A 27,335-nucleotide genomic window follows, 5' to 3' on the forward strand; every position below is an offset into this window, starting at 1 on the left:
GTGCTTTGGGTAAGCACTTAGTGAGAGCATCTGCTTGATTTTGTGATGTATGGACCTTAACCAATGTAATAAGGCCATTCTCAAGCACTTCTCGAATGAAGTGATACCGCACATCAATATGCTTTGTGCGTGCATGAAACATGGCATTCTTTGCCAGACAGATGGCACTCTGCCTATCACAACCAAGCATAGGTGCCTTGTCAGGCAAACCAAAATCACTGCATAGACTTGCTAACCAAATGGCTTCTTTGGAAGCCTCAGTGGCTGAAATATATTCAGCCTCTGTAGTAGACAATGCAACGATCTTTTGCAATCTAGAACACCATGAAACAACACCTCCTGCAAGAGTAAAGACATAACCACTAGTGGATTTCCGTGTATCCACATCACCAACCATAGCAGAGTCACAAAATCCCTTCAACAAGCCTTGCCTTATACTTGGGTTTTGCATCAACTGTCTTGATTTTATACACCCATTTGTTAGGAATAGCCTTCCTTCCTTTGGGCAATTCCACCAAATCCCAAGTATGATTAGCATGCAAAGCTTTAATCTCTTCCTGCATAGCAAGCTCCCGCTTATCGCTGTTCTCACATGTCTTTGCCTCTTTATACGTAAGAGGCTCTCCCTCATCTGTCAACATAATGTAATGCAAAGAGGGATCATATCTACTCACAGTCCGTCTTGGACGAGTAGACCGCCTCACCCAATGATCCACATTATCCGGTAATGGGTCTACATCAGGTGGCATGATAAAATCATCAACAATGGGCTGCTGTACATCATTTTCAGCATTGTTTCGTGGCTTCAAATGCCCTTCAGGAGCCTCAATTTGCTGCCCAACATCTTCTGTCTCAAACACCACTGGATCATCTACATTTTCAGCCATATGTGGTGCATCCTTGAGTCAAGAATAGGCCTAACAGGTGGCTGGTCATGCTGAAATTTGACCTTTTTATGGTCATGCTTTGAGGCACAATAGTTTTGAAGCAGCCTTGCCTCATTAAAAACAACATCCCGGCTGCGCACAACCCTTTTGAGCTGAGGTAACTAAATCTTGTAACCCCTTTTGCCTTCTTCACCATATCCCATGAAAAGGCCTTTAATGGACTTGGCATCTAGTTTGCTCCTCAACTCAGGTCTAATATACACAAAAGCTTCGCAACCAAAAATGCGTAAGTGATCATATGAAGAGGCTTGCCAGGCCAAACCTCTTCAGGGATGTCACCTTTCAAAGACATGTGAGGGGATCGATTGCATATATGCATTGCAGTTTTCAAAGCTTCTCCCTAAAATCCATGACAGAGATTAGCTGTGGACAGTATGCATCTCACCCTCTCACAAAGTGTCCTATTGAATCTTTCAGCCACACCATTAGAAGAGGGGCTGTATGGCACAAAAAGCTTCCTCTTAATGCCCAAATTTTCACAAAATTTGTTAAATTTAGCACTTGTGAACTCCCCCCCATTGTCCGTACGCAAGCATTTCAGCTTTCTACCTGTTTGGGTGGTCACAAATGCATGAAATTTCTTAAAGGCAGCAAAGGCTTCATCCTTAGATTTAAGCAAATAAACCCAAATTTTCCTAGAATGATCATCAACAAAGGAGACAAAATAGCATGCACCTCCCATAGACTTAGTAGGCATGCTACGTACATCAGAATATACAAGATCAAGCACACAAGATTTACGAGAGACACCGGAGTAATAAGAATGCTTTACTTGCTTGCCATATTGACATTCATTACAAAAGTCAGCTTTGTGCCTTTAGCATCAAGCTTGTTCAAAGTACAAAGCTTAGAAAGGCCCTTTTGGCTCATTGGCCAAGCCTCTTGTGCCATAACTCCATGTGAGAGTTAACTTCAGCCAACACAATAAACTTGCCCAACGTGGCCTTTCCATGCATGCAGTAAAGTGTCCCTTTCTTTGTGCCCTTTACAATCAGCCTTGAGCCTTTAGTCATTTTCCATGATCCTCTCTCAAACAAGATGCTGTAACCATGCATATCCATCTGACCAACAGAAAGCAGACTCTTCTTGATTCCCGGCACATATCTAACATCATGCAAGACAAGCTCGTTTGTGCCATCTATGGAGAGATGCACTGTGCAAATACCCTCAATGGAACATGCATGATTGTTTCCAAGGTATACATGGCCATGCTTGCCTGCATCAAAAGTAGAGAAACACTCTTTGATATGAGTCACATGAAATGAAGCACCGGAATCAACTATCCAAGTCTGGGATAATGCATCATTGATAGTCAACAAAGCATCAATAAGATCACTCTTAGTGATCAGCATGTCCTGTGAATGAACATTAAGAGAGGCATCAAGGTCATAAGCATCATCATCTGACAAAGTGGCACACAAGATGTCCTCTACATCTGACAGCTCCTCAATCACAACACTAGAAGCCACATTGGCCTTCTCTTTGTCCTTTGAGCTATCCTGTGCATCTGTCTTGACTTCCTTCTTCTCTTTCTTTTTGTCTCCGCCATTCTTTTTCTGTTCTAACTCGGCTTTGTAGTACCTGCAATCGGGTTTCTTGTGACCTTTCCTGCCACACTGATAGCAAGTTATATCACCCTTGCCTTTGCTGGCATTTCCCCTTTCTTTACTCTTACTCTTACTCCTTTGTGCATAGACATTCTTCTTCTCTGTCCTGCCTCTAACCATGTTGGCAGAGCTGCCTCCCTCTCCGCCTGCTATCCTCTTGATTTCCTCATTCAAGATAGAACCCCTAACACCATCAAAGGTCAAATTGGGGTTATTCGACAGTGAAACCACCAATGTTTCCCATGAATCGGGTAAGGTTATAAGCAAGAAGATAGCTTTCAGCTTATCATAAAAAAGAGGCAAACGTGAATCCTGTAACTGCGACAAAGTACCTGTGAACAACGACAAGTGCTCTGCAGCGCTCTTGGACTCATCTAGCTGCATGCCAACAAGTTTTCACATCAAATGTACTTGGTTGACAGGCGTTGTATTCTCATACATTACCTTTAACTTCTCCCACACATCAAAAGCATTTGTGAGACCTTTCAAATCGATGAGTGTCTCATCGGTCATGGCCATTTTGATGTATGTAACTGCCTTCGTGTTCAGGCTAACCCATGCTTCATCCTACATATTCTGTGGCTTTACCTGTTCAAGTACCCCTTCACAATCTTGAAGAAATAGGATTCCCTCGATCCTGTCTTTTCAAAGGTCGAAACCTGTTCCATCGAACCTCCTAATCTCGAAGAGATTCTTCACATCCGAGGGTTAATACGTTGAATTTTTGGGCAAAATGCACCAAAACCGGAGTGTAACCTCACAGAAGTGTGCACTATAGCTCCAAATGGTCACAAGAGCAATTTGAGGCAAAATGGGTCAATTTAGGCACAAAAAACAATTTCTGAAATTTATGCGCAGGAAATTTCAGCGAGTGAATTTATACAATTTTAGTTGTTTTTAGCCTCACAGGACATACATAAGGCTAATGCACAGCCTTTAGAAGCATGTATGAGCAAAAGCTCCAATTTGTAGCATCAAATTGCAGAAAATTGAGCTACAAATGGTCATGCATAGCCAAAACTTGTCAAATGTGCATAAATTGCATCAATTTGCACTTTCCCCAATGTAGACGCATAAAAAATGCACTTGCAAAAACCTGTATAAATATGAAATTTGCTGAAAACACTTGTTTTGGGACCCGTTTTTCGGGAATTTCTTTGTTTTTGGGTAGCGGGGACCTAGTAAAGATGTTCCCACACCTTAATACATGATTTGCAAAACCTGTATTTTTCTGTCATAAACTGTAATTTGCTGATTTTGACCTAATTTCAGCTTGTTTAAGGTCAATTTGACTAGCCGGGAGCCCTCTAGTGTCCGGGGACAAGTCCTTTGGCGATAAAATTGCAAAATTTCGCGTGAAAGTTGACCTCCTTGGCTGAAAATCAGTGTTTGCAGGTTTGGAAGCAAACCATTATTTTGCTCTGATACGAGTTGATGAGTACGCAGCAATGTGTGCAAGTGACAGAGCACGAGGAGATGTGCAGGACTTGTGCTTTGGAGAGGAGGCACTGATATGCAGAAGTGGGGCGCTAGGGATCGAAGTAGCACAGAGAGAGAGAGAGAGAGAGAGAGAGAGAGAGAGAGAGAGAGAGAGCGCACGATGTAGTAGGGGGGAATAAGTGAGAGTATGTATTGGGCTCTCTCATTCCCTTTATTAAAGTATAGGACCATTTTTAAGTTAGTGGCCAAGTTCACACTGGCCAAAGGTTAGTAACCTTTAAAAATATACATTGAAGGGGTCATTTGGGCCTTTAACCCAACAGTGTTGTGGACGCTAGATGCCCTTGCACATACTAAGTTTTGGCCAAGTGACTTTTTTATAGTTTTTTTAGCCATGTGCCCTACCAACTTTTTATAAATGTCATGTCAAAGTCACTTATTAATAAATGACTTAAGTGACTGTTCATATGCCTATATGCTTAAGTAATGCACTGTGCGAGTGAGGGTGTGGACTATGACCTGCTTGATCATGCACGTCCTTCTAGAGGCCTACAAAGTGCCAGGCTAGATCTCTAACTAAGACTGATGCTAACATGAAGTAGTAGCTTGTCCATGTGGCTCGAGTGCAATGCGTATGTGACAAGGGCTTATAAAAAGAAGTTGTTGGTGCTACTTACTTTAATTGGATACCATCAATTGTGGCAAATCTACCAAAGCGGAAACTGTTTTCGATTTTGACTTGGTTTTACTGAGGATGTGTGGAGAAGCTCTTCCTTTCCTTTATATCTGTATTTTATGTCATCAGGTGCAATGTACATAGATCATACTTAAAACTCTCAGGTTAAATCTAGTGCTTCCTCTGTTCCAAGGTTCAATAAATGCAGAGAGCAGACTTTTGTGTTCTACATGTCTTAATATTTTCACTTCTTTATTTTGCAGGCCGGAGTCTCAAAAGGTGCTTTATTTGCAACATGGGCTTCTGGATAGTTCCTTGGGGTATACAGCTCATTTCAATGCCATTTTTGCTAACTTTTGTTGTCTTTGAATTTCCACTCAATCAATCCTGATTTGTGGGTTTCCAATGAAACTTGTAGGTGGGTATCAAGTGGGGTAGTGGGCTCACAAGCTTTTGCAGCACATGATAATGGTAATGTTTGGTTTCTTTGTATTGAAATGCTATTGGAAAAACTCAGAATTTATGTTGATTCATATTGAGTGTGTTTACTTTAAACCAAGTGTTGCTTGCTCATTGAGCAGGATTTGATGTCTTTCTTGGGAATTTTCGAGGGCTTGCATCTCAAGAACATGTGGATAAAAAAATCTCATCTCAAAGGTATGGATGCTTCAACTAGTTAACTGTTTTTCTTTGGCTGTGGCGCAGGTTAGTGTGTTCGGGTGGGTTGCATGCGAATAGTGCTCATGCTTTTGCACACTAGTGTGAGTCGGGCTACGTGAAGTTGCAAGAGATTTTCATGCTTACCTTAGCTAGAACTTCTTTAGAACGTAACTAGCCCACAATACTATTTTATATTGGCCTAGGTGGTTGTGAGTTGTCGTGTATGTAAGGTGAGTGCCTCCTAGTGTGTTGGCTCATTGCATCAAATGGCTTTCTTTTATGCAACTTTGTGGAATGTATTTTTAATTATGGAGGGAGCCATTGACCTTGCAATTTAGTTTATTCAATATTTAGTACATTGATGTACTATTTTATGTAAGCCTAAGGTGATAGGTAGAAGTCTTACAACAAGGTAATGAAATAATAGACAAGGGTTTGATATGACGTAGTACTTTTCCATACTCTATTCTAGGACCACTTGTTTGAAGAATGACAACACATTCCATATGTGCAGAGATCATCTATTTCCTAATAAGACTTTGACTTAGAATTGTTCTCTATAGATTGCAGAGAGCTCTCCCCCTGGCAGTTGTACCTTCTGATATCAATATAAAAGAAACAGTGAAAGGGGTGCTAGGGGTTTGGGGCGAGTGTATTTGGGAGTGGAACTCCGCCACCCCGTGTCTACTATGTGGATTCTCTGTCTCCCCCTCTGCTTCAAGTTGTGCTGGAAGTGCTTAAGTGTGTTCTAGTTTTGTTCTTTCCAGTTGGCACATGGTGCTTGTCGGTTATAGTGGTATCGAAGCTTCAGTCGTTTGCTATGTTGACCAGCAAACCGGTCCTGCCTAAACAGACAAAGATGGCGTTTTTGGATTCTAATGAGTACTTGTAGCACCTTCATGACATCCTCTTGAATTATCCTCGAAATTTACCTATTGTACAAAACTTCCAATATTCATAAATTACATGCTACCGCCATTCATGCCTCAAGGTTACCATCCTCCAACAGTAATTTATGAACTTCCAACAGTGCATAAATTACATGCTACCGCCATTCATGCCTTAGGGTTACCATCCTCCACCACCTTTGCCGCCATCTCCTGTTTCACAATTGGAATCCATGTGTATATCCTTATTATCCACCTCTAGTACCTGCAATGCCTCAACCTAAAGAGTTCAAGGATAGCGGATCTACAATAAGTTTTTTCTCTTTTTCAAGAGTGAAAGATCGGAAGAAAGCATTGAAGTTCCCTTAGTAGTTGACATTATCTATTATCTATTCACTCGGAAATTACACAAAAGAATCCAAAATTTCTCCAACAACTGTTTTCTTAAATACAATGCTATGCAATAGCGGAGTTTTTAGTCACAAATCCTTACGCTTGGCAGCTTTCAAGAATATATCTGCTGGAAGTTACCTAACCTCCCTATTTGAAGTACAACATCTTGCAAAATGGGGTAACTTGAAAATGATGACTATTGAAACCAAGCAAAAAAATTTGGACATATATCTTCTCGTCTCTTTCTTTAAAATCTTAACCTTGGACGATCAGTGCGGGTGCTATACTAACGGCTTACTTTCTCCACTTCAAGAGTATTGTTTGTTCAAGCAAGTCTCTACTATACAAGAGCTTATGCACCATGTTGCTGTTGGTTACAAACTAATGAATGGAGAACTTGAATTTATAGGGAACAAGGTGGAAAGGTACGATAAGTACAATATGAAAAAACTTCAAAAAAGGTTGTGCAGTATGGGTAAGCACTACCAATTCAAAAAATTCATTAGGTATTGAATACAAGTAGACATACATGTGGACTTATGCATGCTTGCATACATGTAAATGCATGTATACATACATACATGCATATCTAGACTATACACACATACGTACATGCATGTATACATCGTATGTACACAACCCTAGATACATGTAAGCATACGCGCATGTTGTGTATTTGTGTGCGCGCATAATAGCAACCACTGTGTAAATTACTGAATATTGGTAGCATATTTATTGGATGGTGTGGGAAGACTTGTAAATATGTGTTTGGAATGCGACCTTGCAACGGAAGACTAACCAACCCCTAAAGAAAATTATTGACCACAATCATCACAGGGACGGGCACCACGTGCCAACAGAAGGGAACAAATTGAACAACTTTAAGCACTTCAAATAGCACTGAACTGAAAGAGATGCACCACACACGAGACGCGGAGTGGCGGATTTCCACCCCAAGAGAGCACTGGCCCCAAACCTTGGCGCCCCTTTCAATATTTCTTTATATTGCTTTAACTCAATACAAGCCGATACTCCACGCTCTGCACCTTCACCCGAAAGCGTGCCAGAGAATGAGCCCATGGCACATATTTAAAGGCCCTTGGCCTATGAAAAGCAGTTACATGAAAAGCTTCGAACTCAAAAGCATCTGTCCTCAAAAAGTGGCGCTAAAAGCTGCCCAGCCTAAGTCGTAGAAATCCGTATAGGCTGCCACATAATCACAGTCAGCATGAAATGCGGAATTCCATACAAGCTACCACGTCAAGAGTCTAGGGCAAAATCCGGGTCTTCCGCACCGCCGTGCCACGTCATCAGCTGCTACGCAATAGTGTGTGGTCCTGCTTTAATTTATCTTTATCTCTAGGCTCTTGGGCCCCATTGGATGGGGTCCCATAAGTTGGTAAGACTTCTTCTGTTGCTTCTTCTTATGCTACTTCTTCACTTGGGTTTAGGCCCCTCGGCCGCTCCATTCTTCAGTGGCTTGACACGTCAGCAGTTTGTCACAACAACATTCTAATTCTAGGGATTCCCGTGACACTTAAGACTCCGCTTGCACGACCTCGCCTTACTAGACACTCTTCAACATGAAGTTAGGCACCGTGATGTGCTTTTGGGAATGCCTCAGCATCATAAAAACGATGCCACCATTCATATGCGCAATAGAACCATTACCTTGAACCAGGGTGGCAAGCCAGTCATCTTGACTTCTAAGAGTCTTACTTATGGAAATCAACCCGAATGATTATTGCTTTTGCTTGTATCTAGACACTTTTTGAAACTTGTTTGAGAATACTGTTTGAAAATTGTTTGAAATAGATAATATCTGCTTTGAACTTCTTTTGGTGCTAGTTGAACTTGCTTGCTTTTGGCTGCAATGCTAAAACCAGCACGTAGGGCGGTAGACTTTGGCTTTCACGCGAAACTTTACTTTAGACTTTAGGACACAAAGGAACTTCACGAATAAACATGTGGCTGGAATTCAACACTTCAAGACATTGCACGACTTGGTAGCTAGAGCGCTACCAAGCAGACAACGACACCCTGTAGGCTCCAAAGACTAAGATTGGCACCCCTTTCGGTATTTCTTTATTTTTATGAAACTTGAGAAAAACCTCTAAACTTCTACAAGCTGTCCCACTTTTATTGGGCTGAAATTCCTCTACTTTAACCCGATTTCGGAAACATAACCACAGTAGAAGTCTCCACCGACAAAATCTCAAGTACACTGTGACTTCCACGCACTTTATAAAACCTGGCGAGAAATTACAGCATGCTGAATTCTCTGTTTTGCGCTCCGATTCGTGTGCCGATTACTTCTGTGGATAGCCCTCGAGCTCTCGCACATGAAGGGTCACTTGCCCCATGAATTAGACGAGATTCCTCCCTGGAAATCTCTCTAAATTGTCCGGTACAAGCACCCAATGCTGTCCCGAGGCTCCCCAGGCAAATAAATGATCCCAACGCTTCCACTTAACCCTCACCTAGAAGTCCAAACCTATCCATGGTTGTAATTGCAGATTTTTGACCCAATTTCGCTAGCATCACGATGCAAAAATCCTTGTAGGTCAAAAGTACACGTCAAGGACACTTTTCCTTGCGGTATAGAAGCTTTCACCAGTGAGCTGCAGGTCAATTTCAGCATGCTGTAATTCCCTGTTTTGTCACTGTCAGGTGCACAAAGCCCTGTTTAAGCATCCCACGGCTTTCTCGAGGCTCCCTTGGCAATGTTCTGCAGTTTAGGTGCGAAACCCTAAACCTGCAAAAAAACACAGCAGGCTGTAATTTTTGTTTTGGATCGTTTTGGGCAGAGCGAACACGTCTACGTGGGTGTCAGACGCTCCCGCACGCAATGGGATAGTTCCCCTGTAAATCGGAAGAGTTTTCACACGAGAAAACTCTTTGTTTTCGCATTCCTTCACGATGGAATTGGGCGTACCTGAAGGGGACTAGCAGTTAGCTAATCCGGTTCCTGTACAGAAGGCTCTTGCCTTGGCAAACGCGCATAAAACCCCCAGAACTGTACATGGTTATCTGAGAAGCCCAACTAGTGGGGCATTACCATATGTGCAAAGGGGAAAGAGAGATGCGCGAGAGCAAATCGTCACGCTACATAGAGCAAGGGAGAAGGCAAGCTTTCCAATAAAGTTGTGATCACCTGCACCCACTACTCACACACACTGTAGCATAGTGTGGAGCAACTCAGCCCCCTCTCACAAAATGGGTGCCCCCAGCTGGGATGAGCTTGGCAAGTGCACTTGGAGCTGCCAAGTGTCCTATTTGCCTCTTTTGAGTTAATTTCCTAGTACACTGCTCGGATTCTAGTGCCGATTGGCTTGACCATCTCGTGGCGATCTACCCTTCCCGACTGCGGGTGAAATTCTCGGCCGTCGGCCGTTTCACATTGGCCATACAATGTCCAGCCATTTGTGACTTCAAAAAGAGGGTTTGAAAATTAAATAAAAATCATCGTAAAGAAACCAACAACTAAGGATAGCAGTTGCCACGTCCTCATGACATACCCCCTTCTTGAAATCACAAACATCTTCGATTGCATGTCATATATACATGCCAATGATGATCTTGTGTTGTTAGCACCCTTTTATCATCGCATGTACCCGCATGCTGGGGTACTGTGGGTTCTGCGGGTACTTTTGGAGATGAAAACACCTATCATAAGGGTTACTGGTCAACAAATTTCTGTGACCGCCGCCATAGATACGCCAGCCTGAGCTTAGTCTCAGATACTAACGGCAGTCTGGGCTTCTTCTCAAATTATGACTCTACTTTGGCTGGTCTTTGCTACACCCAAACAATATCTGTGGTGAAAACAATCCCAGTGCTGATGGACTGAGGTTTGGTTCTGGAATCTTCTCCAAAGGGTCAATGACGAGGAAAATGGATGCAGCTAGATGCCAAGAATAGAATGCCTAATGCAGGGATTGGGAAAAGAGATCAAGGTGATACTCCGTCCATGTCCGCATAAGAGGCAAGTAGATCCTGGTACTCAAGATCTGGGTTCTCGTGTATCCCATGTCGATCTTCCTTCAACGACAGGGCAATGATGATAGGGTCAAGTAAGTCCATTCTTTTCTATTGGCACGTGGTGCCCGTCTTGTGACAGCATCAGTACCGATTAGCATCAGCATCTCAACATTTAGTCATTGTAGTAACATTTGTACAAGAATAAAGAAAGTACTTGCTTTGGCAACAGATCAAGGGGCCCCTTGAGGGTTGGGACCCGACATCCCTGTGTCGTCTCTCTTGTCTCTCTCTTTCTTTCAGTTTAGTTCAGTTCTTTCAAGTAAAGCAAAGTGTCCCTTGTGTTTGTGTGCGGAGTACTAGATCCAAGAAAAATCCTTTTTCTCTTTCGCTGCACCTGACATTGGTATTAGAGCTCTGTGCGTGCTTCATCTTCGCGAATTCGAGGGAAGAACCTAAAGAAGAACCCCAGAAGAACCAAGACTGAACAGACTTTTAGCACTTCAATAACAACTGAACTGAAAGAGAGAGAGCACACGCGACACAGAGGGGTGGAATTCCACCCCAGAGAGTATTGGCCCCAAACCTCGGTGCCCCTTTCAGTATTTCTTTATATTGCATCAACACAGTACAAGCCGGTACTCCAGACTCTGCACCTTCTCCAGGAGCATGCCAGAGAATGAGCCCATGGCCTCATATTTAAATGCCCTAGGCCCAAAAGCAGTTTACATGAAAAGCCTTCAAACTCAAAAGCATGTGGTCCAAAAGCAATGCCCAATAGCTGCCAACGTAAATCACAGAAATCCGTACAACTGCCACGTCAGCAGTCATCACAAAACGCGAAATCCGTACAGTTGCCATGTCATCATGTCAACGTAAAATCAGGGTTTTCCGTACAATTGCCACGTTCAGTTTCTGTGCAAGTCCTTGTTGTGTGTGGGTCCTGCTTTATTTTATTTCCTTTATGTCACTTGGGCCCCATCGAACGGGGTCCCATAAGTTGGTAGGACTTCTTCTTCTGTTGTTGCTTATTTTCTTAGGGTTTGGGCCCCTCTGCCGTGATCTACAGAGTGGCTCCGTTCTTCAATGACTTGACACGTCAGCAGTTTGTGATAGATGCTATTGATGCTGGTGTTGGGTATTGAAGTACTGCAGGGGTACTAAGGTTCTATGTTGAGGTCGATGATATCGACGAGGTGTTGATGGTCTATGTCAACAACGATGATGTTGACATGGGGTACTGTTGGTCTATGTCGATGATGTCGACAACGGGTACTGCTCGTCTATTTGACGACGACTACGACCGTCACGGACACGACAATGTCGCCGTGATGACGACGACGACACGAGGCTAGGACTGAAATCTGAAAACGCTAGGGCTGAAAATTGAGATCGTTGGGAATCTGATGCGATCGGGTACGGTCGTTCTAAGGGCTGAGAACTGAAAACGTTGACTGATCCGTAAGGCTGAGAACCGGTGCTGATGTAAGGGCTGAAAATGCGATACTATGTAGTGACGATGACGATGACGATGACGACTGATGATTGATGACGACGATGGTCGTTGTCAAGTCAAGGACCTGCGATGACGATGACAATGACAATGTCGACGATGACAGCGTCAAGGCGCGATGGATGGCTTTCTGGCGAGGATCTGCTGTTGGGAATGGAATTGGGGATGCGATGAGGCGAAAGGGATGGTACTGTTGCAAAAACGCTGGTGGCTGAAATCTGCTCCAAAAACGCTAGTGCTGCTCGGATACTGCTCTGAGAGAGAGACCACCTGGCGGGTGCAACACTTGGTGCACCACCTTGTGTTGCCTCCTCTGCCTCTACTAAGTGCCCAATGGGTTTCTTTTATAGTTTCTTAGCAATTTGCCCTACCTACTTTTCCAACAAGTCACTTATTAATAAATAAGTGAAAAATGTGTATTGTGGCAAAAAGGGTTCTATGCTCTTCTGGAAAATGCTCATGCTAAAATGATTGTACAGTGCAAGAGAGGGTATGCAACTATGACCAGCCTGGGTATGCACGTCCTGCTAGAGGCTCACAAAGTGCCAGGCTCAGTCCTGATGCTAGACCATGGCAGCACAGTAACAAGGAACGGGCGAAACGGCTGCTTACCGTACCGAAACGGCGTTCCAGTCGGCCGAAGCTGGCGAAACGAGGACGAGAACGGATAGACGTTCCGGATGCGGCACCTGATAGCGGAACGGTTGGAATGGCCTACTAGAATAGGGAGAATAGGCCGGAACGGCCGGGGAGAACGGGCGCGCAGCAGTTTCAAATTTTGAAAACGGATGGGCGCCAGGCTGTTTGGGGGGGGGGGGGGGGGAGGGGGGGGGCGGTTCACACTTAAGCTTGCAAGACTCCCCGGCGGGGGGGGGGGGGGTCCTTTTTTCTATAAAACTCACCCTCACCCCTCACACTTTCATATGCCTCACTCTCAAGCTTGAGCCTCGAAGCCACTCTCTCTCACCTTCCCTCTCAAGCTTGAAGTGCCGAGCGGCAAGCCACTCTCACTCTCACCCTCTCTCTCTCAAGCTTGAAGCGTCAAGCCACTCTCACCCTCTCTCTCAAACTTGAAGCCACAAGCTCTCAAGCTCCCTCCCTCCATCGGACATCCCTCTCTCTCGAGTTTCAAGTCTCAAGGCTCAATCCTCAAGCCTCAAGCGCCATCAATATGGCACAAGCTTCCGCATCACATGAAGGTTCCTCGGTTGTTAAGAGAGGAAAGAAGGATGAGCCTCCATGGTGGGATGAGGTGCATTCCGAAGTGTTGGGCAAAGACGGCGGTGCAAGATCATGGACGTGCAAACTATGTGGCTTGCACCGCAAATCCCGGACAAGCAAGTCTCGAGCACACCTCCTTCATGTAGTGGGGGAGCAAGTGAAGCATTGCAAGAATGTTGATGGCCGAGAAGAAGAAGGAGCTTGAGATCAAGGATGCCATTATGAGAGCCAAAGCAAATGATCGACCCAAGCGGCAAGCCATCGATCCCAATCACTTGGGTTTTCCTTCTTCTACCCTTATTCGCAAGATTCCGTTGGAGGTAGTAGTGCGGCGGCTCAAACATCATTTCAAACGATTTTACCCTCTCTTCCCACCCATCGTTAACGAACTCTAGATGCGTCATGGGATCCAAAAAAGGAGGAGGATGTGGATGCCTATGTTGCCCAGTTTTTTTATCACGACCATATCCCTTTCATAAAGGCTCGGTAAGTTCCAAGTTCTCAATGCTTATACATATTATGACCATAACTAGTATGTCCATTGTCCATTCAACATTGTCTTGACTCTTGACATTTGTGACATGCATGTGCTTCAGGACTTGCTCGTCGCCAACAGCCAATCGTGAAACCCGAATCAGTCCTGCAAGCCTAGCTTTGTGCGTACCTTCTTGCTGCCTCCATCGTCCCTGTCAGCTTGCACTTGCGCTCGTCTCCAGCCCTTCGCCATAGGCATGTTCATCATTTGCTGCAGGTTGCCTACTTGCACGCTGCTCCACTTCCTCATCATGTCGCTGGTGCTGCACATCACTGATGTTTTTCCCTCTCCTTGCCCTACCACTTGTCACCGACATCATCAACTCCCAACGGCTTGCTCGTTACAGAGGTAGCCTGATTTAGGTCTCTCTCTCTCTCTCTCTCTCTCTCTCTCTCTCTCTCTCTCTCTCTGTGCTTGACTTCCATGGTACCGCATCACCTCCATCAACACAGAGCTTGTTGGGACTGCCGTCTCTGCTTGGAGAAGGCTGCTTCTGCAACCTTGCTTCTCCTCCTCCTGATGCTGCAAACTCTCTAGCAGTTGTTCAGGCGTTTCTCCCTATGTCGGCCTTGTTGGTCCATCGGCGCCCTGCGTGCTTCAGGTTTGGTTACCTTCATTCTGTTATGTTGCTTTTCCTTTCCTTTTTTCTATTTGTTATGCTCTTCGTTTTGTGTGGGTGTGTGTATGCGTGTTCCTTTTGTTTCCCTCCCAGGGCTAGCTTCCTGGGGTGCGTATGTGTGTTCGTGTTGTGTGGGTGTGCGTATGTGTGTTCCTTTTGTGTGGGTGTGTGTATGTTCCTTTTGTTGCGCTCCCAGGGCTAGCTTCCGGGTGTGCGTGCGTGTGGGTTTGTGTGCATGGAAGCTTGTCATTAGAGTTTGTATGGCTATGTGTTTGAGTGGTTTCCTTTGAGAGCTGGCTTTTGGGGGCAGTGTGTGCGTGAAAGCTAGTCCTTCAAGTTTGTCTTGTTTTTGGTTTGCTTTTTCGCTTCTGTTGATTTATTTTTCCTTTTGTTTACTTTCCTTTCTTTCCATTGGCGTCTTTTGGGCTTTATTGTTTCGGCTTGGGTTGGGGTGCTCTTGTGACCCGGTTGGTTTAGTGGTTGTCACAAGCTTGGGCGCCCCAAGTCTATAATCTGTCGCGACACGAGAGAGAGATTTACTTAAAAGTACTTCACAGACAATTCACAATTTAATTTCGAGGCGACACGGCCCGGTGTAGTTCCGTGCCCAGAGGTATTAGCCCCAAAGACTGGCGTCCCTTTCGGTATTTCTTTTATATTAATGCTTGATCAAAGTTATAACTGCCCGCGGGACCTTTGCTCTCAATCTCTACGTCCAGATGCTCTGAAGAATGAGGCCCTTGGGCCCTTTTTATTCTTACAAGGGATGCCAAAAGCAAAGCCCCAATAGCAATTAAAAACTCAAAAGCAATGAGTCCCAAAAGCTTCTGTTTCCAAAAGACCATAGCAAATTGTGGAAATCCGTACAGGCTACCAGGTCATCAGTCATCGCAAAAAGCGGGATGCCGTACAGGCTGCCACGCAATCTGTCAACGCGTTTCATGGGCGTCCGGACTCCGTACGGTTGCCACGTCTGCATGTTGTACAGTCTGCCACGTCATCTACTGCGACGTTTTCTGTTCGTATTGTTGTTTGTATTGTCTGGCCGAGCAGTACTGCCACGTTATCATTTTGTGACATACCCCTCTCTTGAAAGAATTGTTATCACCCTCGATTACGCATGCAAAGAGGCCATAAACCAATTCTGTAGACACTGACTCTAAGTACCGACGCACTAGACAACACACATCCAACACTTGTACAGAGACGACAGTCACATCACGCCACATTCTGATCACAGTCAAATCATATTGAATCTAGGACCGCGATTCTTGGCGATGTATTTTGCAATCGCATCTAGATCCGCATCGAACCTCACTAATGTCGATTCAACTAATCCCATATCGCGATCATGTCCATGGATTTTGAGATCGAAATGCTGCAGTCATTTGGTCAATCATTCCACTCCAGCACTGTCGTGTGCGAGTAATCATTTCCAGGGATCCCATGTCGAAGTACTTATTTCATAAAGTCATGCAGCAGAATACTGTAAGCACATCAGTATCCCTCAAGTCCAAAGGGAATCAGTGACTTTATTCCATCTAGGTAATCTGCGACAAAGGAGCAGACTAACTCCCCTCTTGTGCAGTCCCGCCTGCAGCAGATTCAACCCGCTGATCTGTGGGAACTCTTGGAATAGCCATAGCTAGACCAAAAGCGTCGAGGTAAAGTTCCAAATTTGAGGAGTATCATCCATTTCGCATTCAATGCCGGATGGTTCTTAACTAAGAACCACCGTTCACTTAACCTTTCTCTTTCTTGTCTTGGAAAGCCTGTATCTGTTTCAAGAAGAGTATCTTCTCGCTCTTTTTTATTTCAGGTTCATCCGGGAGCTATCACTGCTCCAAAGCCATCATCATCATCTCATAATCATGTTATATGCACAAATAACACGTTCTTCCATACAACATTGGTTTCATCCAAAAATTCAAATCTTCTTCCAAAAAGTTTTATTTCATAAATTCATACAGCAAAATAATGCTAATTCATCCATAATGTTCTATCGAAAATCTGTTCTGGAACGAGTATCTCCTCGTCCCATTGTATTTCCATTCTGTCAGTCGTGCTTATTCTTGTGCCTTAGTCATCCTTATTCTTGTGCCTTGTTGGGGAACCGTGCAGCGATATGTCCTTGTTGTCCACATTCAAAACACTTTCCTGCTTTGAAATATTCATTTCTCTGGTCTTCTGTCAGTCGAGATTGTGTGTCTGTCTGTTTCTATTGTGACTTGTTGAAGGTTCATCTGGTGGGAAAGTCAAGTCACCCAAATGCATAGCGAATCCCCGCTTAGCATGTCCCATCAATTGTTGAATGGACTCTGACTTCTTCTCAAGACAGTAGTCTCGAATTTCATTGGGAAGTCGATACAACAAAACCGTTCAATCTGCTCCTTAAAACTGATCTTCTTGAAAGAAGAAGGTCGGAAGGAAAGTATCCCAAATTTTTTCACAGTAATTATCCAAAGTGTCACCCCTGATCATCCGAAGGTGGTTCCAATCGGTTCTCACATCTCATTCGTACTCTTGAGTGAGCCGTGGAGAAACAAAAAGTTTCTTGAATTTCAGCAACTTTGTCGGTGCTGCTTTTCTTAACAAAAGAGTGGACCACCACGTCCGTGCATTGCCTTTCAAAAAGGATGTTGCCCGTCTAATCTTTGAGTGCTCTGTATAGCGGCCTCCAAAAAATGCTATATCAAACTGTTGGATACAGGCTAAAGCCTTAGGAGCATCTTGAAACCCTGAAAAGGTTTCAAACTTTACTGCTTGCCCACCTCTTTGAATTCCTTGGCCTTCTTGCCCTTGTCATCGAGAAAATCATACTGATTGGCTCTGTAAAAGTGCTTCCTTTTTTAATAAAACATATAGTCCGCTCATGGTTTCTTACCCTTTCTGTCCTCATCACTCGAGTCAGAAAAGGATGAGCTATTCAAGCTGTCAGAAGAAGATGAGGACGAACTGGACAATGCTTTGAAGCGTATATGCTTCTTCTATTTTCTTGCTTTCTCAAAAGAGGATATTTGGCCCAAGTAACCAGGGAAGTCAATTCCCTTGTTTAAGTTTCTGCAGTTGCTTCTCCTTTGACCCAAATAGTTGGTTGACTCGTTTTTCGACAATGTCCTCGAGTTCATCTTTAGTAAACATCCATGGGGTTGGAGGTTTCTTGATTGCTGGTTTTATTGGTGACTCAATGGCTTTCTGCCAATGAGTATGCACTTCATCCATCGGATGCCGGGTCATTGGCATATTGTGGGTCCTTGGCAAACTGGGCATTTGCTTTGCGCACTCATCAACCTGCTATTGACGTTGCATCTCCATGAGTTGATATTGCGTAGGCCGAGGTGGCCCGTATTCGTTCTCTGCTAATCCACTTGAACTTTCCGTACCGCTTCCCGTTTTCGAGGTGGCAAGAGGAGTCGTCTGATTCTTGCATGAATCCATGTGTGTCGCGAGAAGAAGGATCAGATTGCCCGGTAGAAGAGAAATAGGCCGTGTGCTCTGATACTAGTGTCACAAGCTTGGGCACCCCAAGTCTATAATCTCTCGCGACACGAGAGAGATTCACTTAAAAAAACTTCACAGACAATTGCTCTGATACCATTGTCACAAGCTTGGGCACCCCAAGTCTATAATCTCTCGCGACACGAGAGAGATTCACTTAAACAAACTTCACAGACAATTGCTCTGATACCATTGTCACAAGCTTGGGAACCCTAAGTCTAAAATCTGTTGCGGCACGAGAGAGAGAGAGATTCACTTAAAAATACCTTACAGACAATTCATAGTTCAAATTTCGAGGCGACACGGCCCGATGTAGTTCTAGCCCAGAGGTATTGGCCCCAAAGATTGGCACCCCTTTTGGTTTTTCTTTTATATTAATGCTTGATCAAAGTTACAAGTGTCCGCGGGACCTCTGCTCTTAGACTTTACCTCCAAATGCTCTAAAGAGTGAGGCCCTTGGGCCCTTTTTATTCTTATAAGGGATGCCAAAAGCAGAGGCCCAAAAGCAGTTAAACTCAAAAGTAATGAGTCCCAAAAGATTCTATTCCCAAAATCTGCCAGCAAAAAGCACCAGCACAAATTGTGGAAATGCGTACAGGCTGCCACGTCATCAGTCAACGCAAAAAGTGGGTTTCCGTGCAGCCACGTCAGCAGTTTGTCAGCCTGTTTCACGGGCGTCCATACGGCTGCCATGTCAGCATGCCATACAGCCTTCCATGTCATCATTTTGTGACAATGGTTGGCTAGCTACTTTTCTCTCTGCTCGCTCTACCCAGATTCTTCAGCCGGTTTTCACTTGGATGCTGATTCCAATGCCTCCTACACTGTCTTCAATAGGTTCTCTCTCCAAATATGGTCTTTAGGAGCCACCTTCAGCAAGTGGACTGTTCTCTATTCATATCGAAAGCTTCTAGTCAACTCCGGTGCAACGCTTTGCTACCCACCTTGTGCCATCCTCCTGCAGTTTTTTTGGTGATGTTAGCCATCTCTTTACCCCATCTTCGTCACCAACTGCTCTCTACCTTCTGTTCCTCCATCGGGCATCTGCCCTGCGCCGAGCTTCTTGTAGTTGCTCTCTGTCATCTTCACCGCTGGTGTCTTTTGGTGGCTACGGTTCTTGATCTACAGTTGCTGAATGGGCTTTTGGTCGAAGTGCCTATCTTTTAGAGGCTACTATCACCGTCTCAAATTAGCTGGCCATGGCATTTTTACTCTCTTTAGGAGAGGTTTTTTACCCTGGCTTCCCTTCTTTACCATTTGGCCATGTGCCTCGTTGCCAGTTTTCTGTTTGAAGCCTTCGGGTTTGCTATAAACAGTGATGTACTTGCCCTCAGAATAGGCACCATTTGGGCGTTCTAGGGGATTTTCAAGTAACAGAAGCTGCCTCTTTTCAATGCGAGAGAGAGAGAGAGAGAGAGAGAGAGAGAGAGAGAGAGAGAGAGTTGTGTATGGACAGCCCAAAAAAATAGTGTGATTCCCACGATCGAAGTGGTGTAAAACAATGACAATCGTACGGTGCTGACGTGGTAGGCCGTACATGATGACATGACAACTTTTTAGCACCAGATATGGAAGCAGTTGATTTATCAGTTTTTGGGGAGTTAGTTTTTAGCATACTGCTTTGGCCCTGGACGCCTAGCTTTTGGGCCCAGTTGCTTTTGTGTCTCCCTACAAATTAGAGCCTTGGGGGCATAGTTACCCGGAACGGGAAATTGGAACGGGGAACGGCAACCGGTAGGAACTGCCATTCCCTATTTCGGACACTCACGTCTGAAACATGGAACGAGGATTTGGAACGGGAAGCTAAATTGGGAACGGGGAACGGCGACCTGAAAATGGTCATTGGGTCTACTCTGGCGAATTAGTGCATGGTTGCACAATTGCAGATTAGACTCCGTGGCTATTGTACTTTGTGACTATTAATACAAAAAGAAGTACCGAAAGGGGTGCTAGACTTGGGGGCAAAGCATCTAGAAGTGAAACTCCGTCACGTTGTGTTGCGACTACTACATTTTGGTTCAAAGTTAAAATTGTTGAAGGTTTTCAGTTCTAATTGTGTGTTTGTTGTGGAATTACCGCCTTGTCAGTGCCAAGCCGTTGTAATGGTACAAGAGCTCTATACATGGCATGGATCATGACAGGAATGGGAAGGTGTCACGTACTCATTGCACTTGAGCCACGTGGAGAAGCTACTGCTACAGGTCAGCATCCGTCTTAGTTAGTATAGCTTAGGATCTAGCCTAGCACTTTGTGAGCCACTAGAAGGACATGCATGATCAGGCAGGTCGATAGTTGCATACCCTCACTTGCACAATACAGTCATAAAGTCGCCTTGTATGTGAACAATCACTTATAATAAAAACCTCCTTAAAACCCAGTCGTGGGGGGGCATGAGACCGCTCAACCTACCTTTTTGACCCTTTATATGTGAGCCTGGGGCTATCCCTTAGGCCATCAGAACCCAGTACCCGCAGGGCATCCAACACCCACAATCATCCTCAGCATCCCTAGCGTTTTGCACCACAGCCAGCGTTTCCAAGTTCAGCCCATTGTTTTCAGAATTCAGCACCAGTGTTATCAGCCCTTAGCCTCATCGCCATTGGCAATACCCTCATCATTAGATCCATGGCATTTTGGCATTAGCATCAGGACCTAGCGTTTTTGCAGTCATCCGTATGAAGCACTCCTTATTTATCATTGAGCATTTAGCCATTGTATTATTAGCATTTGTGCAAGTAATCTGAAGCAAGTACTTACTTTGGCAACAGAGAAGGGGGCCTCTTGAGGGTGGTTAGAACCCGACATGCGGTGTTGTCTCTCTTTCTCTCTCGCTCTGCCTCTCTTTCATTGTGTTCAGTTTAGTTCTCTCAAGTGAAGTAAAATAACCTTGTATTTGTGCGAAGTACTATATTTGAGCTAAAATCCTTAAACCCTTCCGCTGCACTTGACCTTTGTATCAAAGCTTTGGATGTGCTTCAGTCCCGCGAACTCAAGGGAAGAATCAAGAACCCAAGGAACCTCTCTTGGATTTTTTTCTCTCTATATCAAAGAAGGTTCGCGACCCTGCCTCGGACTAATACGTGTTGCCTACATATATTAGCTACTCCCACCCTTAGTCCATTGCGCATTGGGCGCCTTGCTGTCTTCATCACTATGTTTTTGAAGGAAGATCGGCATCGGATACATGAAGCTCCAGATCTTGAGTACCAAGATCTAGTAGCCTTGTATGCGGATGGGGAAGGAGTTGGAGACGGGATTCCTTAGTATCAACATGTGGAACATAGCCTTTGTGTGGTTCTTGTTTGTTCTTTGCCATGGAGTCTGTGACTGGAAGGATCTATCACCCTTTTGACACATCAATGATCAACAAATCACCTAAGAAGAGAGATCCCTAGCCGGTAATTGCTGCCACAGGTCTGAGAAGGTACGGTTGGAAGTCTCTTCTGCATTCGCATTTGCATGTAGCGTGCATTTTTTATTTTTATTTTTATCTACAGAATTGCAGCATGCTAATCTTATGATTCTTCTGCTGTTTAGTGTCAACTTGGCTGTAGTGGCATTCCCTTGAGTTGTGTTACATTTAAATATATGTCCACCTCTTTGAAGTTTTGAGTTCAACATTGTTGACTATTTTATTCTCAAGTGTGTGTTGGTAGTTTTGGATGAGCATTTACTCAGATCATTCTCTCTGTGTTTGCAGATACTTTCGATATTCTATTAATGAGCATGGCACGAAAGATATCCCTGCTATGATTGAGAAAATTCATGAGATAAAAATGAAGGAGCTTAATGATTTGAATCTAATCGCCTCTGAAGACTCTGGTTATGTCACTGATCAACCATATTCAATGTGTGGGGTAGCACATAGCCTAGGTGGTGGTGGAATGCTCATGTATGTTGTGACAAGGCTGATCGAACATAAACCACATCGCCTGTCTCGCCTTATCCTTCTCTCCGCAGCAGGATTTCACAAGGAGGCGCCTTTGCTGTTTGACCTCTATCAGATCGTGTTTCCGGCTTTGGCACCAATCGCTGCAATATTGATGCCTGGCCTCTACATCAAGACGTGGATTTTCAGGGGCCTTTTCAACAAGTTGGCACGAGACCTTCAAAATTATCCGGCTGTTGGAGGGCTTGTACAAACGCTCTGTAGTTATGTTATTGCAGGAGGTGATAGTTCAAATTGGGTCGAGGCACTAGGACTGACCCATTACAATGTGTATGACATGCCAGCGGTTGCATATAGAGTTATTGTACATCTGGCACAGATGCGCCGTGCAGACAGTTTTCAGATGTTCGACTTTGGGTCTGCGGATGCCAATAGGAAGGTATACAGAACCCCATACCCTCTAGATATTGGGAAACACTATGGATTGATTGACATTCCTGTGGATTTTGTGGCTGGCCGCAAGGATAAGCTGATCCCAAGGTCCAATATAAGGCGGCATTATCAGCTTCTTCGAGACAGTGGAGGCACTGCTTCTTACAGCGAATTCGATTATGCACATCTTGATTTTACTGTGGCTCACAAGGAGGACTTAGTGGCTTATGTGATGTCGAAATTGCTCTTGGTTACCAATCCATTGACTCCATCAACTCCATCGACCAGCAGGGCTCATATTGCTAAATCTGGCCGTACAAAAGGAGAGGTTAAAAGAGATTCAAGGAGGTTGAAGAGTAACAGGCAGAGACATTCATCTGACCTTGCAAATGGTATTGATAAGGTGGGAACTGCTACTAGCAGTGACTCTGGAGAGGGGTGTCCTGAAGAGGATACAGACGGAATAGTGGAAATATGACGCTTTCTGAAGTTTTCTGGAGAGGCTATTGTGCTTTCAGGTTATTCTTAAGAGTCACAATGTTTTGATTGAGTGCTTTGAAAGACCAGGCCAAAATTGAATGGGTAAGTGGTCGTATGTTCAGATATAGACAATTGACTTAAAGCTATGAAGTTGAGTGTTAGGTGTGTTGCCAGTTGCAGTTTACCTATCAGCTAACTATTTGTTGAGACGGTTATTTATCTACTATGGTAATGGAGCGAGCAAAACACGGCGACCGCTACTTCGCGATGATTTTGTGATTATGGTGATGGATATAGACACAACAAATGGATTACTTGCAAGCAGTGAATTTGGATGTGTTTATAGCCAGTTGTGGCGGAATATCGGCAAATAGTTTATCACAATTTTCATTACTGACCTTAAGTTAAGCTGTGGTATTAGCGAGCGAACAGTGTGTTAGCTACTTCATTATATTCTGTTTATGGTGATGGATATAGATGATGAATTGCAAGGTGACAAATTGACCGTGTATATTGCCAGTTGTGATTTAATAATTTGTTACACCTGGCATTTATTGATTGTGTCAAGCTGTGGTTTCAGCGAGCAAAACACTGCGACAGCTACTTTATAATGATCCTTTGGTTTTTCCCCTCAGTTTTGACCAAGCTTTGTGCGACCTGTAGATCTTGAGGGGTTTTTTCACCATTGGTTATAATCTTGTAATTTGGCTTTATACTGTATTGTGATTGGCCGAGTCTGTCGTCGTAATACTTTTGTAATATAGAGTCAAGCCTTCCTTTTGAGAGAGAGAGAGAGAGAGAGAGAGAGAGAGAGAGAGAGATGAAATGAAATGTTTTTTTAATGTCTTCAAAAGGCCAAAATGACCTATGGGACCAGAGCATTACAATGTGGTGGATCTGATGCAAAGTCAGAATAACAAAATGAAATGACAAAATGATCAAATAAAAATACTATGAAATCTTAAGCTGGTAGGTGTGAACTAAGCACCTTCAGGAAGATTTGTATTGGCTTTGTGGAGAGGGCCCTTTTGGAAGATTTGTATTGGCTTCTACTTCGTGGTTGATGATTGACTGATACCAAGGTTTTAGTTTGGTTAGCCTAACATGGTTTTAGACAATGCTTAATTATGAAGGCACTTAAAGAGATAGATAATGAAGGCACGTCAAGAACCAATAGAGATAAGAACAGAAATTTCCTTGTGTACTTATAATGAAAGCACGCCAAGAACCGACGAACAAGATTAAAACGGACAGTGGCTTGCAAACGACCTAATTACATCGTTATGATAGCAAGAAGAAGATGTGTCGAGAATCAAGTCAGATGGCCCTCCACACCTCCAATTATGACCCTTGCACAGATAACTACATCTATGGCAGTCAAGTTCTGAGTCAAAGAAACAAGTTGCGACAACTGCGTAGGAGTTCATGGCTGTCATGCATGGTTGGTTGTCATGTGATGAGAGGCGCAGCTTCAAGCAATGTCTGTAGCTTATCTGAACTCCTCGGGTGGAAGCCTGAGGTGTTGAAAATTGCAGCGACTAGTCTCAAGAAGTCTCAACCTCAAGTTTGAGTCGCTTCAAGATACAAAATTTAAAATTGGGTGAAGATAAGAGCGACATTAGCCCCCTTCTCTTCTTGCTTTTGGGTATAGTGTGTTTAAGTCATAGCTATAAAGACTCATCGCAACCCTATCGAGAGAGTATGCAAACGCTATGAAGGGTTGAAACTAAGGCAGCCTTGAATACAAGATCCACGAAGTTAGCAACTAATCATGGCTTGGTTAAAGCCTTCGTTTTGGCTTTTGATATCCAAAGACATGATATCCTTTGTGGGAATCACGCAAAGCCAAGCAAGGCGCACAGATGGTTGGCAGGTTTCTAGACAAAAAATCAGAGATTAATAGGAAGGATGATGAAGAGTGAGAATAGACAAAGCTCCATGAGAATGGAAGGACCAAAGATGCCATGGTGCCGCTTAATAAACACCCCCCATGGGGATTAGCCCATGCAACCAACTCTTGGGTCATGGCAAGGTCGACCAGCAAGACCAGTGCACTCATATGGCAACCCACCAAGCACCCTAGGACTAATGGCATGACCTAGCAACAAACGTGGCTAGAGAGGTTGTAGCAAAGGGCAACACATCCCTAGGCTCCAATGATATTGACATGAAGAAAAATAACAAAGTTGTGCAACAATCGAATAGAATTTAGGTTTGTTATGACTTCATTCGCATGCCTGTTGAAAGTACAAACTGGACTTTCGTTTCTTATAAATTTTGGAGGAGGATTGTGCCAACTACATTTTTGTATGGCATTCACTTCCCTTGTGCACTATCTATTTTTGGTATAATGTTGGAGCATTTTTATAGTATGAAGATTTTAAAAAGTGTTTTGCTTTTGCTTGTAGTTCTTCAAAGGCTAGTTGTCTTTTCAATTGCAAACTTGTTCAGTGAGCATATTAGGTCAAAGATAAAATATAATAGTCCTTTACACATAATGAGTATTTGTTTTTACTATAATGATTATAGTTTAGTTCTAGCATTAGAAATGGCTTGTTATCATGTATTTACGGCTGACTTATAGTGGTCAAAATAGAATCTTTCATGCACCCCCTTTCCACTTCCAAACCCTAAACCGACCCCTATATCACCAAATAGCTCTTGACGAGTAAAATCTATATCATCGGATAGTTCTTGATGAATAGATCACCAGAGTCCGCTAAGTTTGAAGCTCGTTTACAAAAATTCTACAGCACACCCAGTTTGGAGGGGAGGTGATGGCCCTTTCGAGATCCCAAAATTCTCCTAAAGTAAGCATCATTGTTCCAAACTTTGATTAGTATTGAGTTAATTCATATGCTTTCGAACTTGCACTTACAAAATCTGTCATACTTTTCTTGGGGATATTAGCTTCCCTCTATTGTCTTAATTGCTCCCCATCTTTTGCAAAGCTCAGCTGATAGCCACTTGTTCTCATTCATGTTTAGCTATCATTTCTTCTTTTTAGCCTTCCAAGAATTTATCTTACTAAATGTGGTTTGACTAGAGATCGTTTCATTCTATTGTTCCTTTTCATGTTTCCTTGTTTGCGCTTGCATCATAATGTTAACTTGGGATACCTACTCAATCTTTGATCCGTTTGATGCCATGACTCCAATCATGTTCATCAAAGCCTTGCATTTCTATTAGTTTTTTTGGGATAGTATAGTGTCAAACAAGCTCTCCCACACCAAAGAAAATCCCTGAATTTCCATCGTACCTCCTTTAGGACATTTTCTTTGCCAATGATCTCCTCCACTTTTCTAACATGGCTTGTTATGTTTCAGGGCTTGGTTTTGGCTAGGGGGTATTGTCAGTTCTAAACTCCTCCACTATCAAAAGTAATCAAGAAATATTCTTCTTGTGTTTTGAATCGTGCTTGGTGTATTGCAAGTTGGTCCATACCAAATTTTACTTGGGCCCTCTCCCTAGAGTAGGTGTTGACTAGGTGCTCTATAAGTTTGACTAGATTCCTCATAATAGGGAGCTATAGGTAGTAATGCTTGCTTGTCTAAAATATTTGTTGGTTGGGCATATCTTATTGGGACTTGGTTGTGTCCAAGGAATGGGGGTTGGTGTCCCAATACAAGTTGACGCTTTTTCACTCCATCGATTAGTCCCACCAAGTATCTAGGTGACGATTGTGCAATTGGGCTCGTTACATATGGTCGTTCTCTCACATATCCTTAGTTATAACATTGCTCACTTGTTTGTGATTGATCAATATGAATCATGGGAGGGGCTTGTTGATCAAGCAATGCCACCCATATTATTTGATTGCATAACGATGGTGTATCAAACCTATACTAGTTGTCAAATGGCTACCTGCGGATTATAAGGATACTACATGGGACTAATCCATTTCTACTCTCTTGCACACCATTTGAGTTGTCTGGGTGGATTGGGCTAGCATGTTGTGTTTGTGGGCGGTGAGGTGTTCACTCGTTTGGACAAGAAGATGGTTTGTAGTTGGGAGAAACGTATGTGGTGTAATGTAGGAAGTGTGAACCTCTAGATTCCTCCCAAGACATGATATATTGGCATTGTAAAAAAGCCTTGCTCACTTTGCGGTCTATCAACGCATCATGAAGCAAGTGTAATGCATCCCCTTGATCCATCCTGCATCCATCTTGACTTTAATAGTTTTGTGTGTCTTTAACTTCTGCTCGCTCAATTCTAGGTAGTCAATGTGAAGGGTCCAATTTGGGGAAAGAAAGCTCTAATGCGATGAATAGATAAGCACTCAAGTAGGGTGTGATAAGACTTGTGACCTTGCTTAGGGCATAAAGTGCATAGACAAGACTCCTAAGTGGTGCCCCACGCCTTGTCTCATATCGGAGAATAGGAGAGATGCGACAGATGAGTGTGATAGTTCATATTGGACTGAAGGGGAGGGGCTTGAGCATGTAAGGATGGGTACCAAAACCTCTAGGGCTCATGAGGATGCTCAAGCGGAGTTGTTGATGAGAAAGATGAGTTAAGTGTTTAAAGCAACACAATCAAATTAAAAGGTATTCCTAA

At 43.7% G+C, this 27,335-nt stretch overlaps 1 protein-coding gene across 4 annotated transcripts in view; it reads left to right on the forward strand.

The window, feature by feature from the left end:
• The window catches only part of LOC147418023 (uncharacterized), a 65,545-nt gene extending 42,377 nt beyond the window's left edge, over positions 1–23,168 (forward strand). For 3 of the 4 annotated variants that reach the window (XM_086506544.1, XM_086506543.1, XM_086506545.1), the window contains 4 exons: positions 4,934–4,990; positions 5,089–5,141; positions 5,252–5,327; positions 21,675–23,168. In XM_086506544.1, coding sequence (XP_086362670.1) covers positions 4,934–4,990; positions 5,089–5,141; positions 5,252–5,327; positions 21,675–22,773 — 1,285 coding nt within the window. In that variant the 3' untranslated portion in view covers positions 22,774–23,168. The remainder of the gene's footprint in view (positions 1–4,933; positions 4,991–5,088; positions 5,142–5,251; positions 5,328–21,674) is intronic. The other variant, XR_015187237.1, reaches the window with a different exon arrangement.
• The last annotated feature ends 4,167 nt before the right edge of the window (positions 23,169–27,335 follow it).

This window comes from Adiantum capillus-veneris, chromosome 30, assembly GCF_014529385.1.
Source record: "Adiantum capillus-veneris isolate H3 chromosome 30, ASM1452938v2, whole genome shotgun sequence".
NCBI classification, from domain to species: domain Eukaryota; kingdom Viridiplantae; phylum Streptophyta; class Polypodiopsida; order Polypodiales; family Pteridaceae; genus Adiantum; species Adiantum capillus-veneris.